General features: G+C 36.3%; 1 protein-coding gene across 1 annotated transcript in view; it reads left to right on the forward strand.

Moving 5' to 3' along the window:
• CPS1 (carbamoyl-phosphate synthase 1) overlaps positions 1 to 17,273 on the forward strand; it is a 142,669-nt gene that overhangs the window by 89,098 nt on the left and 36,298 nt on the right. The window contains exons 22-27 of the mRNA XM_004262765.4: positions 4,853 to 4,994; positions 6,333 to 6,398; positions 6,849 to 6,912; positions 8,603 to 8,784; positions 15,171 to 15,365; positions 15,786 to 15,853. Of these exons, the coding sequence (XP_004262813.1) occupies positions 4,853 to 4,994; positions 6,333 to 6,398; positions 6,849 to 6,912; positions 8,603 to 8,784; positions 15,171 to 15,365; positions 15,786 to 15,853 (717 nt within the window). The remainder of the gene's footprint in view (positions 1 to 4,852; positions 4,995 to 6,332; positions 6,399 to 6,848; positions 6,913 to 8,602; positions 8,785 to 15,170; positions 15,366 to 15,785; positions 15,854 to 17,273) is intronic.

Here is a 17,273-nt window from a genome sequence, read left to right on the forward strand (position 1 = left end):
TGATTCATCTTGTATTTGACTCTGAAGAGGTTTAACCTTATCTAAATCACTGGCGCAAAGCTAATGAATCAGGTCTTCAAACTGTCTCTTCTCTTATTTTATTATAATGGAACTCAGAATAAAATTTTGTATCAGAACAAGTAGGGAATGAAGTGAATTTTCTTCTGTGTGTAATGACATGCCAGCCAACCTTGTGTTATGCAGAAACAGTGGAGAGAGTGAATGAGGGAAATAATGGAGAGCGGCCACCTACGTCCTGTCTCGGAGTTAGGGGTAACACACAGAATTAGGACCATGATCAATGTGGAAAGGAATCTAACTTGTCTGTGTCTTTGTAACTGCCATGGTGGGTCAGAATCAACATCTCTTTTCTCAGGGAGGAGGATTGCAAAGTGCTTTGCACTATTTCATAAACATGTCTAAAGAGTAGAAATTAATAACCAGAGAAGCCATGAATGAAGTACTGTAGAAGATATATTACTTGGAACTTCATAGGAACATATCTACCCAATATTTGCATTCAAGTTGAAATAGATGAACATGAATATATTCATATGCCATTCCAATTTAATACACCCTAATTTTAAGATGTTTAAATATCATATCATGCTATTGATCTAGTTATTTGAATATCGAGTGAAAGTTAAATCAGTTTTTGGCTCACCAAGAAAATATTCTGAGAATCAGCTTGTGAGCTTAAAACATGCACTTTGTAGGTCTAGCTTGAAGCATCTGTTTTAGAACTCTCACCTGAGCGGGTGCCTATGGAGAAGTAGTTTTCACCCCCATTCTGAAACTCTGTCATTCATTATTTTGTGTCACTGTTGCTTTTCTCAGCATCCCCTTTAAATAATGAAAACTCTCTGAGGTGGGGATGCTATGGGGAGCAATAATGATTGAGTTAGTCTTAGCTATTTCTTTGCCGTAGAGCTGAGCACAAAATTAATTCACTTTACTTTTGTATGCACAAGGTCAGTTCTATCAATCAGCCTTCCTTTTTCTTTTTTTTTTATTTGTTTGTTGGTAAGAGTCCAATTTTATTTGGTGGGTGGAGGAGGAAGACTGTGTATATTTGCTGGAGATGTCTTTATATGCTCTACTGGACTCTTTTGGTGGAAAAGAATAAGAGGAATTATGCATATTTCAGCAATAGAAAAGACTGCATTGCTGAATGTGGACAAAACAAATGCAAATTTACTGCATCCCTAACAGAAATTTGAGGAATCTAAATGGTTTCTTTTTTTGTTTGTTTAATACCATTATTTATAATTTTTATTTAAAGCAATATAGCAGCCTTTGAAGAATTGACTGATCCTCCATATAATAAGAAACAAAAAATAAATCATTCAAAGCAAAAAAAAAAAATCTCACCAGAAGAGTTAAAGATAAATACGTTACTTCTGGTTTCCTTTGGACTTGAAGAACTCGCATTTGTGTTAGTCCATAGTCATAATTATAGGTGTGATTGTTCTTTTCAAGGCATGTTTCTTATGTGTGTCCAGACCATTGCTGTTCAGCGTTAGCATTTAGTCATTTTAGTTAGTGTGGTTGTTGATATAGAAACATAATATAGGTTTTGCCTCAGATAGTTTTTTGCAAGAATAAAGAAATGTCTTTTTGAAAATCTATTTATTTTTGCTTGTTTTTCCTTTTACTGCCATCCCACAATGATGGGAAGATGCTCTGGCAGGTAGCTAAAAACATCTACAGGTAAGAATTGGCTCAGTGTTGTATGCACAGTGTTTCTCCACCTAACTCAAGCTTCATACCTGTGTTTGTAATAAGATTGCAGATCACAGGGAAAATGTGTAGCCTTTCCTCATACAGGTAAACATGATTTGAAACCATCCAGGAAACTCATGATTAAAAAAATACATCATCCAAAGTTTTAATTTAGGAAAATTGTTTATTTGTCAAACACTTCCACTTTGAGGCTGAATGCACACTTGCACATAAGCAGATGAGCAACTGGTTTAGGAATATAGTGTTGGCAAGGAGAGTAGAAACATGCCTTTATAAAACAAATAGCAACAACAACAACAAATCCTTCCTCTGCTTTTGTCTCAAACATTTTCTTTTTTTGCTAAACTAAAGGCAAACACCATAAATTTGGGTGTTTCAAGAAGCTTAGAAGCTCAGCAGTCACCTGCTGGGTAAAGCCTTTCCAGACTTCCCCAGCAGAAGCTGGGAGCACTTCCTCACAGCACCTCTCACTGTGCTATCAGAGAAATGGCTATTTGTTTGCCTTCTTATATACTCTGATCTCCTTAAAGGTAGAGATTTGATATTTTATCTCTCCATCAAAATATGTAGGACAGTGCTCTGATACACAGAGCACTTGTTCACTAAATGTTAAAGCACTAATGAAGGAAATGACAGTGAGTGTTGCCCCGCCTTCACCATCCACAATGTCCTACTAACTCTTTCCAACTACAAATCCTCAGTATGTTCCTATGCCTGCCACGATTGCTTCCTCACATTACTGTGAATGCAGTTGCCCTTGCCTTGTCAACTCCTTTCATCTGTATAAACCTGAGCTTATTTGATGGTTCTGTTCTCATCCCTCTACTGCCATAGTATTTCGCAAGTGCAGCCACTCATATTGTTGTCTACTTTCTCTGACCTCACATTGCACTACACAGCTTATCTCTTCACAAAATGTTTGGATCACTCTCTATCGCTGCATTGCCTCAAATACTGTTTTGTATCGTCTTGAGCAGCACTGTCTAGTAGAAATTTCTGTGATGATAAAATATTCTATAATCTGCACTGTCCAATATAGTAGGCACTAGTCTGTATGGCTATTGAGCACTTGAAATGTGACCAGTGAAGGTGTGGCTCTGAATAATCTAAAAACTTTTAAACTAATTAGCATCTAAATTTAAATAGTCATGTTTGGTTAGTGGCTACCATATTTGATAGGTAGCACAGTGCTTGGCACATAGTAAGTGACCAATAATACTTAATAGACTGTGTTCAGGAATTTGACAGGAAAATGTGTCGCTCTGAGAGAATGCTTATCAAATACTTGAGAAGACTGAGAAATCAAAATGGGAATAGGAAAAAAGAAATTAAATTCACTAGGAGAAATAATGGATTTGAGAGACAAGACAAAGTAGGTACCATAGAGAAAGTGAATTGATTAGGAAGACCTGTAGCTTCAGAAATCCAAACTAACACTGATATAAAAAAGCCAGAGAAGTAGCTATTAAATGTACCATCTTGCTTCTTCTGTAAACTCAGAATATGAGTTAATTAAATTAAGAAGATTGAAGGATAGAATGAACAAAATGCAGTAGGTTTAATTCAACTGCATTCTATTAGCAGAATTTCAATGAAAATGTTTTATTTATTATTAGATCTCTGGCAACACACTGTTATATTTTAATTTCATTGTATTGACTATCAAACGGTTATAACTGAATTTTATCATATTGACTATTGCTTGAAACAGGTTGGCCACAGCTATTTGGTTAGAGATGCTTTTATAGTAGTATGTAATTCTTCTGTAACTCGACCCTTTGCAAATTATTTTGTGTACATTTTGAATTCTAGTTATAAACTGATTTCAATAACTTCTTTGTCTTTTCTATAAAGTAAAAAAACTCTAGGGTTACAGTTTCCTTCATTCATGTAATAAATATTTATTGAATGCTGTCTGTGAGCCAGACAGTGAGCTAAGCTTTGGGAATAATCTAGTAAATGAGCCAAACGTATTCTTTGCCCTCATGGAACTTGAATCTAGCAGGAAAAATGTCTGGCTGCTGAATAAAAGCTAACAAACATTAAAAATATCAGGAAATGATACATGCTAAACAGTATGATTCCAACTATGCCCCTAGCTCCTGTAAAAGAGTCAGTTAAGAACCCAGGAAGATGTGTGTGAGTTAGGGCAGACTAAGAAGGCTTTGAGGATGAGCCCTGGCTTTAGCTGACCTATGAAGCTGGGAGCTGGAGAGAAGATGGGTGGGTGACAGGAATGTCAAAGGCATTACAGGTGAGAGAAATAACGTGAGTGGTGTCTACACTGTGGAAATGAGCATGGGGAAAGTGAGGAGACAAATCTGGCTTCAGTGGGAAATAATCATAAAATCACAGAACTATCTTCTCAACACAGACAGATATGCAACATTAGTAAATAGAGACAGTTTATGGACAGGATACCCAGTCTGATGCCATGTTGGGATGTGCAGATGAAGAAATTCTCAAAGCCCATAAAGACCTGGAACACAGGTCAGACACTGGAGAAGGGGCTACGGATTTGGGAATCATCAACTAGTTATGTAGGATAACTAGTCATTATGAGCCAATGACAGTGACTAAATTTAGGAAGGGAGAGAAAGTAGCTGGATGTAAGCAGGTAACAGAGGATAGAGCCTTGGAGAAAAAAAATAGTAAATTATTGTTGTAATAAAGTAGGGTGAGAAGCAACTTATTGCCAGAGAAAAATATCTTTTTAAAGAATGGAACATCAAAAGGGACATATGCTGAAAAACTGAGAAAATGAAAATTAAGAAAGACTCCTGGATTTAAGAGGTTCTGATTATTTTTGAAAGAGCAAATTCATTAGGACACTTGGTACAGAAGTCACTTTTCAGGAATTAAGAAGAGAAGAGGGTGCATAGGGTGTGAAAGTGGGAAACCACATGTTTGAGAAAGTCAGTATTGCAAATAGTAGACTTCCTAGAGGCTAGACCATTTAGTTGGTTATTCGTGTATTTTTAAAAGGCAGGAGACCTAAGTATGTTGAAGTTGGAAAATAAGGAGCCTTTGGTGATTTTGAAAGTGAATAGTTCACTCCTTCTTATTGTGTTTGGTCTAAACTTGAATCCTCTTTTTCATTAAATTCTAGTGAGTCCATTACAGAAGAAACCCTGAAAAAGGCAAAGGAGATTGGGTTCTCAGACAAGCAGATTTCAAAATGCCTCGGGCTGACTGAGGCGCAGACAAGGGAGCTGAGGTTAAAGAAAAACATTCATCCTTGGGTTAAACAGGTAAGGGAGAAAAGGAATTTTTCTTTCTTCCCAGGATTTCTTGGGTGAAATGTAGGCACCAATTCATAGAGCCATTTTCAATAAAAAGGGGCGGAATTCGAAAGTGATTTTACTTTTTCAATTGATGCCCATGATGTCACTTATTTTATTCAGCACAGGATTGATTTATACTTTAAAGGGGAAAGGATGAAGGCACACTGGGATATAAAGGGAAGAGTGAGTACATGATTTTCTTGGCCTAAATGAAAAAAAAAAATCAAAATGACCTCTCCTCTACTTTTTGACCCACGTGCAAATATATCTGTAGTAAGAGAAATCCTTAGCATAATAGAAGGACTTGAAATGCCCTAGCGTAGTGACTGACCCTCTTGAAAAGAATAGTCATCTCTTTTGGCACTGACTTTTTACAGGGTAATACTTTATTTTAAGTGCCCCATCATTATGGTTCATTTAGTATTCATTGTGTTAGGGTTGGGCATAATGAGCTCATCTAGTATTCATGACAATCACACAAGAATTTTCATAGGTGTACTGTTGTGATTTTTTTTGGGTCTTTAGTAGAAGAGATGCTTTGGCTTAAAGTACCACCAGCTGGTTTTTGTCCTTTAAAATCATTGGCTTTTCCCCATGTGCTCAGGGGGCACACACATAACCTTAGGTCTCAGGCTTGAGGCCGAATATTTTCTACTCAGCAATTATTATCTTTCTTCCTTCTCACTTGCCTTACATTAGTTTGCCCTGTCAGCCCCAAATTCTTGCTCACTAAGCTGAGCTCCTGGCCCTTGAGAGCTGAATTGATTTACTCTTTCCAAATATGTTCAATGAGATCTTGTCCCCTTCCCTTCTTCCTCATGCTTTGTGGTATTTATGTCATCCCATTGCTCAGTGCCATAGGTAACTTAAATCCTACGCATTAATTTGCAAACCAAAGACATCCTTATATATAGGTCATTTTGCTTTGATTTTAGGTTTTATTTGCAGTTGCTTTAGACAGCTGGTTGGGTAAGTTTTCCTGATAACCAGTTGACTATATGACCACCTTGTTGTGTTCCTGAGAGGTACTATGTAATGATCTGTTGCTCTGGAATGCGTATTGTCATTCATTGCCCAAGTGATAGCTGAATTGTGTCATTATTTTTTTCTCCCCTCTCACTTTTAGCATTAGAAAGCAATTGGATTGTACATACCTTTTTCTTGTCTTTATATTTGATAGTAATGGACGTTAAAGGAATATGAATGCAGAACAGAAAAAAAATCCACAGCATCGTTGAAAAATAATTATAATAAGGGGAGTAAAAATCCCTATGTATGTAAGTATTTATTTATTTTATCTTGCAGATTGATACACTGGCTGCAGAATACCCATCAGTAACAAACTACCTCTATGTTACCTACAATGGTCAGGTAGGAACTGCCAAACTTCTATAATGCAGAAAGCTCTAGATTTAGTAAATGGTCCACATGGGGGAATATACGTTTTGTGTGTCTTTGGTTATCTAGTAATAAACAGTGACATCATGTGAGTTGAATGTGATGATATGTTTCTGTACCCAATCTTTTAAGAACTGCCCTAAGATGATGAAATCAAACAAGTGAAGAGATAAAGACAGTGGTTACATGATCATACAATTATGCTGTTTTCTCATGACTATCTAATTAAAAATATTGAATAATTTTTTAATGAATAAGTAGGGCTTGTATAACACTTTATACTTATGGGTTCCCAAAGACTAATAGAGGATGCTTATCAGCAAGAGGAAGAACGGGAAAGACACACTCAAAGACAGGACACAGTTTAAATAGAGGGAAGAATAATGTAATAATTTCCACATCTTAACTTTTTTTTCCCCTCAGGAGCATGATATCAATTTTGATGAACATGGAATGATGGTACTGGGCTGTGGTCCATATCACATTGGTAAAGTGATAACTTATATTTACAAAGGCTTTTTCAGTTTCATCCATGTTAATTCCATTCTAAGAACTATGTAAACCAAATGCTGTCATAATAAAAATTTTACAAATTAGGAAACAGAGGTTCAGAGACATGTAGCCCAACTTATACATCTATTAAGTGGTAGAAGTAGGACTCAAATGTGGGTCTCAACCACAGATTCCATCTTCTTTCATTTTATCATGTCATCCCTTTATCATTTTCATCCTCATGAACTAAATTGAGCCTCTTACTGGGGTTGGGGAATGAATTACACTTTGACTTTTTCTCTTCCCGCATAGTTTTTCACAAAGATCTATATTTGCTCAAGAACTTTATACATCAGCCAGTAATTATATTTGTAGACCCATTGTCTGACCTAACATATGACTTGTGTTGACATTAGATGCAAAGAGCTCTTCTCTTTGGGGCACAGGAAGAGTATTACATAATTTAATTAAAACATTCTCACGAGAAATTGTTATATTTCTCCCAGTCACTTAAAACTGAATATTTAATAATGAATCAAGATCTATTACAGTTACAAAGTATATATTTAAATAGACAATGATGTTTCTTAATAAGTATATCTAACATTTTGTCTCTGCAAGGTGTTCTAATACGGAAATGATGAAATATATGATTTAAGTGTATGTGGTCTTGTTTTGTTACTTTAAGCATAGTTTATTATAGTTTTTACAATTAACTAAGTGCTTTAGGATATGGTAGTTTGCCAAGTTTTGGCCAGATCTTAAAGTAGGTCAAAAGTATTTATGCCTTTGCCACTTCAGTTATCTTATGGCTAAATGGTCTGGACACCTTCACCAGGATCTACCCTTCTCTTCTCGAAACCTTTATGCAACAATTCTACATTACTTTAGGGCCTAGGAAAGATTAGCTGAGCTGATAATCAAGTGCATACTTAATTGATAGTGAGATTTAACATGCTACTATATTTGGACAACTTATTATTCCCATAAGAATTTTTAGGAGACAAAGTCCTAATGCAAAGGATTAGTACAAATCCCAGAACTTTCAGTTCTATGGCATCCCAGTAGAGGTGATATTTTGAGGCATTTAGGCCATTAGTATACTTCAGATTACTTCCTAGAAGGTCGCTCACTCTGCATGGGGTGGCCTTGCCAAGCTTAAAAGGATATGCTTGGAAAGGCCAGGGCTTTCCAATCAATCAAGATATGTCAGACCTGCAAGGCACCTCAGGGATCATTGGGTTTGGCCCTCAGACAACAGGGTAAGTGGAAGGACTGAAATAAGAACTCAAGTATTTTGATCTCTAACGTAACTACTTTTGTGTACTGAGGTCAATATGTTCACTTTGAGTTTCTTTTCAGTAAATGAGGTTTTAAAAATTACTATTACAGTTATCTCCCATTAACTTTCAGATTCTGAATGCTTTGAATATGGAGATTACCTCTTGCAGAATTGAGCGTACAAAACAAGCCAACGTGTCGTAGTTTAATTAGTCCCTGTTTTTACTACTAATAATATAGTGTGCATAATAGAGCTCACCTTTATATTTTGGAGTTTTAAAAATTGAATTGAAAGGGCATTAGCTCCCTTAGCCTGGACTGATTGGCAATATATTTCTGCTTCTCTTTGTGCGGTAACTTCAGGTTTCTCTTCCCCCCTTTCCCTAATCTCATGGTCTCTGCAGGCAGCAGCGTGGAATTTGATTGGTGTGCTGTCTCCAGTATCCGCACTCTGCGTCAACTTGGCAAGAAGACAGTGGTGGTGAACTGTAACCCTGAGACCGTGAGCACGGACTTTGATGAGTGTGACAAACTGTACTTTGAAGAGTTGTCTTTGGAGAGAATCCTAGACATCTACCATCAGGAGGTAAAAAAAAAAAAAAAAGAGAGAAAAATATATGCAGTGCATACTTTATATATGTGTATTCATGTATGTAGATTTACATTACAATTCCGCTTAGGAGAAAGAGCTGCCGGTGTCTTCCATTGTCTAATTTCATAGTGAAACTCTAAAAAGAATCACCTAGCCTTAGATTCTTGAGGCCCTGGCACAGAGTAATTATTTTTCATATAAAATTCACTTTTTCTTTCTAAGCATTCTAGCTCTACTGAAAATTCTTCTTGGTAACATGTGCCCGATACATATTAATTAGCACAAGACAGCCCCAATAAATATTCTGCAAAATGATTTAATTGGTCATGTAGACATATGATATGCAGCCGAGTCTCTCTAGTTCACGTGCTGTTGCAGTTTAATGATGACCAGTTCTCAGAGGAGACAGTCAGTCGTTCACAGAGGACTGGTTAATTCTTTATGCTATCAGATGAAGCCAGTAGTCTTCAATTTAAAATCAGTGAGTTCATTCTGAATGATTTTGGTGCCTTTATAGCTTGCTCTTAAGTAGCTCTTCCATCTCCACTCCAATATTATTGAGTGTATCTTCACTGTGGATTTATATGATCCCAGGTCACTGTAAGTCTGTAGAACAAGTTAGCTTACAATTAAAAAAATACCTATTTGGGGCTTCCCTGGTGGCCCAGTGGTTGAGAGTCCGCCTGCCGATGCAGGGGACGCAGGTTCGTGCCCCGGTCCGGGAAGATCCCACATGCCACGGAGCGGCTGGGCCCGTGAGCCGTGGCCGCTGAGCCTGCGCGTCCGGAGCCTGTGCTCCACAATGGGAGAGGCCACAACAGTGAGAGGCCTGCGTACTGCAAAAAAAAACAAAAAACCTACTCGAAAATTTTAGAGTGATGTCCAATAGTTGTGCCTTTTGATGTTATTGTAATTCATTTCCTACTACAGGGAATTATCCCTATGTACAAAATATGGTCACTTAAGGAAAAAAATATTCTAACTTGGAGCTGCAAGACTTAAATTGTTGACTTGAAAATTCATTTTTTTTGGCCAGTTATATAAATTCTCTGGGCTTCATCTTTTTTTTTGTTTATGAATCATATGAGTGTTTAAATGTTCTACATGCAGGTATTGTGAAGGCAACATGAGATTTGTAGTTGAGATCACAATGTCAAGTATAAAGTATTGTGCTAGAACAATGTAATGATTTTATTATTATGAAGAAAAATATAGACAAATTTAAAATTGATCTATCATCATGTTTTATCAATATTTAGGCCTGGCCTACTAATATTGTAATATAATGAAACTGAACCATTAGGTAGAATATACACAATTTTTAGTTCTCTCTCTGACCTGATTTTTCTAATGATTTTTAAATTCATTTTAGACACATAAGTGGGGATCAAAACAAGTACATTCTGCAAATATTTCTTGAATACCTTTTAAAAATCAGGTTCAGCAGGATAGAGAGCTATAAAACCAGGTCCCTACATTTAAGACATTAAAATAAAACTGGAATCCATGACGTAATATGTGAAAAGTTACATAATTGTTTTAAAAATGTTAACAAGCATTACAAGCAATAGCAGCAGGCATTTTACACATAATTAATTATTTCCCCATGAAATGGTTTAAGGAAAGATGAGAAACTTCTACAACTGCCTTTGGATGCAGTTACATATGGATGATAATGAGGTCCTTTTACTATAACTGAATTCAGTATGATAGAAATAAATAAATTGGCCCTATTTGAAGCTAATTGGTTTTTATAGTGCTACTATATATAATAAGGTAATTGTAAATGTTACGTTGAAGAACATAAGAACAATATGCCATTGATGTATCCTTTAAACTACCCCACAAGAAATGTTATATATCATATGCACATATCATACACATATGTACATATATTTGTGTATGTGTTCCCTTGTTGTGTGTCTCCTCACAGCAGGCTTTACAAGCATTGTCTCTCATACCAGGTGTGCCTCAACTTTCGGAAGGCTGCCCTTATTCGACCTCGGATGCCCCTAGAGATTCTGAAGGCACTGAGGCATTCAGCTGTAAATTTGCGGAAAATTGGAAGCACGTCTAAACTTATTTAAAAGCACACATTTGAGTCACTTAGAAGGGCAATAGGCTTTCCCAAGCATACATAGCTACATGGGATGATAGAAAATATGATAGGTCCCTTGGTCCAGGTCTCTTGGTCTAGTTCAGGAGCAAGCCTGTTTCCATGGAATCAAAGAAGCACCTCTAAAGAAACCATTAAGGGGAAGTCAGAAAAGTGACATGGCCTGTGAGTAAAGCAGGCTGCTTTGGAGGGAGGTCTTGATCAGAAGTTGAGTGAGAGGAGATACTAGAAATGCCAAAATCTCCTTCCCACTTGTTCTTTTTTTTTTTAAGAGAAAATGTTATAGTGATATATCCCTTTGGCTGCAGACATTTTTTTTTTCACTTTATAAAGAGCAACCCTTTAAACTGAAGTCATTAATTCCTTATGACTGTGCTCATGAGTTCTGCTCCCTGAGAAGAGATTTGCATTTTTATCTTTTATGTTTTGGTGTGTGAGTGTGGTACATATACACAATGGAATATTACTCAGCCATAAAAAGGAATGAAATTGGGCCATTTGTAGAGATGTGGATGGATCTAGAGACTGTCATACAGAGTGAAGTAAGTCAGAAAGAGAAAAACAAATATCATATATTAACGCATATATGTGAAACCTAGAAAAATGGTTCAGATGAACCAGTTTGCAGGGCAGAAGTTGAGACACAGATGTAGAGAACAAACGTGTGGACACCAAGGGGGGAAAGCTGCGGGCGTTGGGGGTGGGGGTGTGATGAATTGGGCGATTGGGATTGACTTGTATACACTGATGCGTATAAAATGGATGACTAATAAGAACCTGCTGTATAAAAAAATAAATTAAATACAATTCAAGTATTCAAAACAAACAAACAAAAATACCAGGCAACATATTTGACACCTTATGATGTCCCTGTCTGATTTGAGTCCTGATTATACAATTTTTCTTGCTTTTATGATGTATAATTTACTGGATCATACCCCATAGATATGTACTCTGCTTAATGATATAATTCTCCTATTTTTAACACCTAATACCATATGTATATGTAGACAATGGTACCTCTACTACAACTTGAGTTAAGTGAATGAAAGAGTGACAGACATTAATTAGTGACAGGCAAAACCCATCAGGTAATGCATCACTCTAAACCAGGATTGCGGTTCACTCCTAGCATTTGGTTTAATTGTAATTAAGTATAAGCTTAAGATTCTGTCTGAAATGTTAAAAATGTTTTACTAAAATGCAAATTACTAAAAAATAGTGCATGATCAATCTCACTGACAGAATATAAATAGTGGAGGCTTGTAAATTAGAGAGAATACATGAAATTACAAAAATCAAGGCTATTTTTTGATGAAGTAAATGCTATTTCTGTTAGTAAGACAAGTTTTCTTACATTGTATTCTGTCAATAATACAGCGTTTAATTTGTTTATAAAAATAAGGACTGACCAAAGAGATTAGTGTCTAAGGGAAATTGAGATGTTCTCAAATAAATTTGAAGAATTTTCTTTTCATTCCTCACTGCTAAAAATAAATTTCAGGTTAAAGATTATTTCAGAAATGTTTTTGTGCAGTGATACCTTAGCTTTGTGATATCAGGTTTAAAAAACTAAGAAACTAAGCTGGGTAAAAATACTACAAACAAATCTAGGTAACATCGGTAGAACTTTGGGACACTAATGGAATTACTTTAGGCCTAAAGTATTTGGAAATCTGGGAAACAAATCTGAATTTTAGAATATTTTATTTCAGAAAGTTACTTAAAACTATTTGTGTGATTGTATCAATATGTATGATAATAATTTATCTGTGTGGGATACCAGATTCTCTTCCCTAAGTCCCTACAAGTTCTGTGCTTGGAGTTGGGGCCAATTTAAGATAAAATTCTTCCACAAAACTCTCATCTATTAACTTCATCCCATAAATGTTCTCTTCTACTGAATTCTCTTTGCCGTACAGGCAAAACCTGCACAAACCATCACACCATTACTCTAAAACATTCCTATGGATGTGATTTGTCTTCCAAATGATGGTCTTTATTTCTGGAGGTCAAAGACGAGAATAGGGTTTTGCAGTGAATGTTTTTCTATCTACCACTTTCCAAAAAGAGTGTTTTAGAAATTGCCCTTCTACTAACTTCTAACATTCACTACCTTTGAAACCAACCAGAAAAACAGGGTTAGCTTCAGATTCAAAGATTTGGTATATTAGGTAAGCATAACTGCTTTACAATACGTAGAATTGAGTTCAAGTAAGTCTGTATTTGCTAGATGAGAAAAATGGGCAAGTCATTTCACCTTCACCAAGCCTCAGTTTATTTAACTGCAAAATGGGGATAGTAATAACTGCCTCAAAGTGATACCATGACCATGAAAGTCAAAACATCGTCTAGGGTATACAGTAATGTACTTAGTAAATAGTAGCAGTGCATATTATTATTGTTTTTAAATGTGTTGATTTATTGAAAAATAAAAATCAATTCCATAGAGTTATTTTTGAAAATATTGATATATTTATTACTTAGAGCCTTTTTATTCAACTGTAAGTACCTATTTAGTCCAATTGACTCTGATATTTGCTAACTGGCTACTTCTCCCTTAATTTTAGAATTTATTTTGAAGTCTTGCACATAAGAGACTTTTCTATATATTTAATTGAGGAATTCGTTTCTAGGCTTCTAAAATATTAATGCTGCTAATAAACTAAAAATAATAAGCAAATAAAAATACTATAGTTAAGAGAATAATATTTATTAAAGGTTTTGCAAAAAATGGATATTGAACATAAAAAATGACGATAAAAGCAGTTTAAGTGTACTTATAAATATGCAGAAATGTGGACTGTTATTTTCCATAATGTTTACAATGAATTTAAGCACTCAATTGCAGGGTGTTTGCTTAGGCAGTACGTAATTTCTCTTATCAGAGAGAAATGAGCTTCATCCCTTTAAAAAATATTTCAGAATAACTTCAAATAATGACAAAATACATTTGGCACATAGGTATTCCTTCAGCAACATACATTAGTAGGTCATTAAAGCAAACACAAATTACGCCCAGATCAATGGCCTATCAGATATTGTAATATTTTCTAATATAAATAATAATGTCTTATAATGTAGTAACACCTTTACTGTTTATTATCTTATTTGATCTACATACATAGGAACCTTATGAAGTAGGCAGGTATTATCCTAATTTTACAGACAAGAAGATTGAACCTCGGGGAGAGTTTCACGGAGGGAACTAAGAAGAGGAGGGACTTAAGTCCAAACCCAATTCCCCACCATCCTTCTTTGGCTCACCCTCACCTCTTTACCACTAGTCTCAAGAACATTTGAGATTTGGTGGGCTTTTAAGAAAAAAATCTTGGAGTTTTGACTGCTCATAGGAGATTAAGTTTAACGATTCAGGGACTGCTTGTAAGGCAAATAGTAAGGAAATAGGAATTAAAATGAGTTCTGGGTACCGTAGACAGGTACCAAGCAGCAGTAAAGGAGGCAGGATGTCACAATGAGAGGTGGGATTTAGACTGGACTTTAGGGATGGTTAGAAAATTGATAAGGGAAAGGAGAAGGGAGAAAGGAAACAGGCAGGGAAAGATTACGTGGAGGTGAGAAAGCTTGCTGGTGGGAATGCACGAAGGTGGGGACGGTGGGTAGGTAGTTTTCCTGGGGCTGACAGGAGTGATCATAGATAAGATTGGAAAGTCTTGATGGCCCCAGTGGTAATGAGTTAACACTATATCCTTTAGGCAAAGGAAACCTTTGGAGAACTCCGAGTACAGGAGTAACTTGGTGAAGCAGTCTTTTGAATGATTAATCTGAATGTGAAGTGCTGGGGTGGAGAGGAACAGCAGAGGGGAATGTTAAAAGGAGAGATCTGTATCCGTTTAAGAAATTACAACAGTAGTTCAAGAATTAGTTGACTGTAATGTAAAGTACAGGATGGAAATGTTCATTGACTTAATTTTCTTTTAATTGCCACACATGCAAATGTCACACGTTTACATGCAGCTGTATGGAAGTCATGCACGGTAATCACGTGTAGTTTTATGGGAGTCTTACATGGTTATCATGTGTAGTTAGTTGTATGGGAGTCTTACAAAGCCTTTAGCAGGTAAGTGCCTGGAAAGTCAGGACTAAATCCGTTTACCTCTTTGTGGCATAACAATATATTCATTGATGGGAATAATGAAAATATCACAGTCATGTTCATTCAGCATTCTCAGGAAGGCAACAGAGGCAGTATTAGCACAGTTGTTCATTATCCAGTGGCTGATATCGAGGACATATTTTTCAGGCATGTGGTGGCTGTATCATATCAGTCGGGGGCCAGATTCCAAACAACCTGGCAGTCCCCCTGTACAAGAACGGTGTCAAGATCATGGGCACGAGCCCTCTGCAGATCGACAGGGCTGAGGATCGCTCCATCTTCTCAGCTGTCTTGGATGAGCTGAAGGTGTCTCAGGCACCATGGAAAGCTGTTAACACTTTGGTAAGGAGAGAAACACGAGTCTGTTTTTAATGTTCCATTTTGAAGAGTCATAACCTAAATGTTAACTACCGCAGATGCTAACTGCAGGGCAGAGAGAATGCACTATGCTCAGTGAATTTATTTTAAAGTTGCTGAATTTCCATGATTGCAGTTAAATGCTGGTTATAAACTGATAGGAGTATTCTCACTGATTCCAACAATGAAAAGAAGTTCAAACTATTTTTGAACTAGACTTGATATTTAGAATTAGAAACTAGAAGTTTTATGTATTTTGGTGTCCAGTTTACATTTTAGTGGTGTCTTTTGGGAGAAAGAATAAAAGGAGTTGGGTTACCACTTGTTCTAACGATACCATTCTGCATTTTTATTGAATATTTTAAACTATTCATGCATTTTGTTGTTGTTGTTTCTATTAATTAGAATGAGGCATTGGAATTTGCGAAGTCAGTGGGCTACCCCTGCTTGTTGAGGCCTTCCTATGTTTTGAGGTAATATATTGTTTTCTAAAACTATTATTTAAAAGTCAGGAGACACAGAACTGCATTCTGTATGCTAACAGCACTAGGCTTTGATGTGTAGTAATTTGTAAATCCATCGACAATCCCCATACCAACACAGCCAGAGTGAAGACCTGTGCACAGTTCTTCAGCCTAATGCTTTTCCTTCAGGGAGTGACAACACAGTGTCTCCAATCCTACATCTTAGGAGCATGGCTTAGGGCATCTCCTTGCCAAATGGAGGAGGATAGCTTTACATTAGAGAAGAGGACAATTTAAAAAAACAAAACAAAACAAACTTGGGATATCTCTCACCAGCATCTGTTCTCTGATACCCAGAAATGACAGCTTATCTTTGACTGTTGTCAGCACCTTCCGATGGTGCCTATGGTTTGAATTTTTTTTTTTTTTGAGATTAGATTTTTTAAATAAATGAATTACAATGTTGGAGTTCATGGACAGTGTCTTTTATAATAAACTCTGAAACTAAGTTCTGTCATCAAAGGAGAAGTCGTCAATTGTCACTCTCTTCAGATGTTACCACATATAAAGAGCTACTTCACTGAACAGGGGATAATAAGAGAAACGTAATTTGTTGTGCACAATTTGAAAGTGTAAATGGAATGTGAGATGGGATCCTTTAAAATAATGAAAAATTTCAAGTGAGGTGGGAAACTTTCCTTTTTCTTTAAGTGACATTCTGTGTAAACCACAGTCCAATACTACTGCTTCTCTGAGGTGTTAATGTACGTTAATTTAAACAACACAGGCACTTAAGGGGGGGTCACTCTGACTACTGTGCTCCCTCACATCATTGCGATCCGTATCTTTCTTTTAGTTCCCTATACTGTGAATTATCAGCGTCTTTAGGACCTTAGCCTTCATGTCTTAAATAGATGAAGAAATTGAAAGCTCTTCAAGCATAAAATTTGCAATATACTAGAAAAGGTAAAGAAAAAGTTACTTTTAAAAGGAAGTGGAAAGTGATATTTTTCTTCCTTATTTCTTCCCTTCTGCTTAGTCTTCCTTCTTTCCTCCCCTCCCATCCCACTCTGAAAATGCCAAAATTCAGAGTAAATTGATTTCAGATAGTATTCTTTCTCAAGAATTTGAAAGGACACAGCTGAATACATTTCAGTCAGATACCGTACATTATATTTGCAAATGTTACTAAAAAGTTGATTCTTTAGTAACCCAGCTGAGATAGTAGAATGACCTGCTTTGACAGCATAGTTGTGGGTTAAGATCAGCTATGGGTAATGAACTCTGAAGACACAAGTTTAGAAAGCTAGATCCTGGGATGAATCCTGTTACAGTATAAGTGTTACCTGGAACCAGAAGAGAGTTAAAACAATAAATCAGAAAGGCTGGACCTTGGGGATGTGCCACTGCTAAGAGCTACCATGGTTCT

The sequence above is a fragment of the Orcinus orca genome, chromosome 7 (genome assembly GCF_937001465.1).
Source record: "Orcinus orca chromosome 7, mOrcOrc1.1, whole genome shotgun sequence".
In the NCBI taxonomy this organism is placed as follows: Eukaryota; Metazoa; Chordata; class Mammalia; order Artiodactyla; family Delphinidae; genus Orcinus; species Orcinus orca.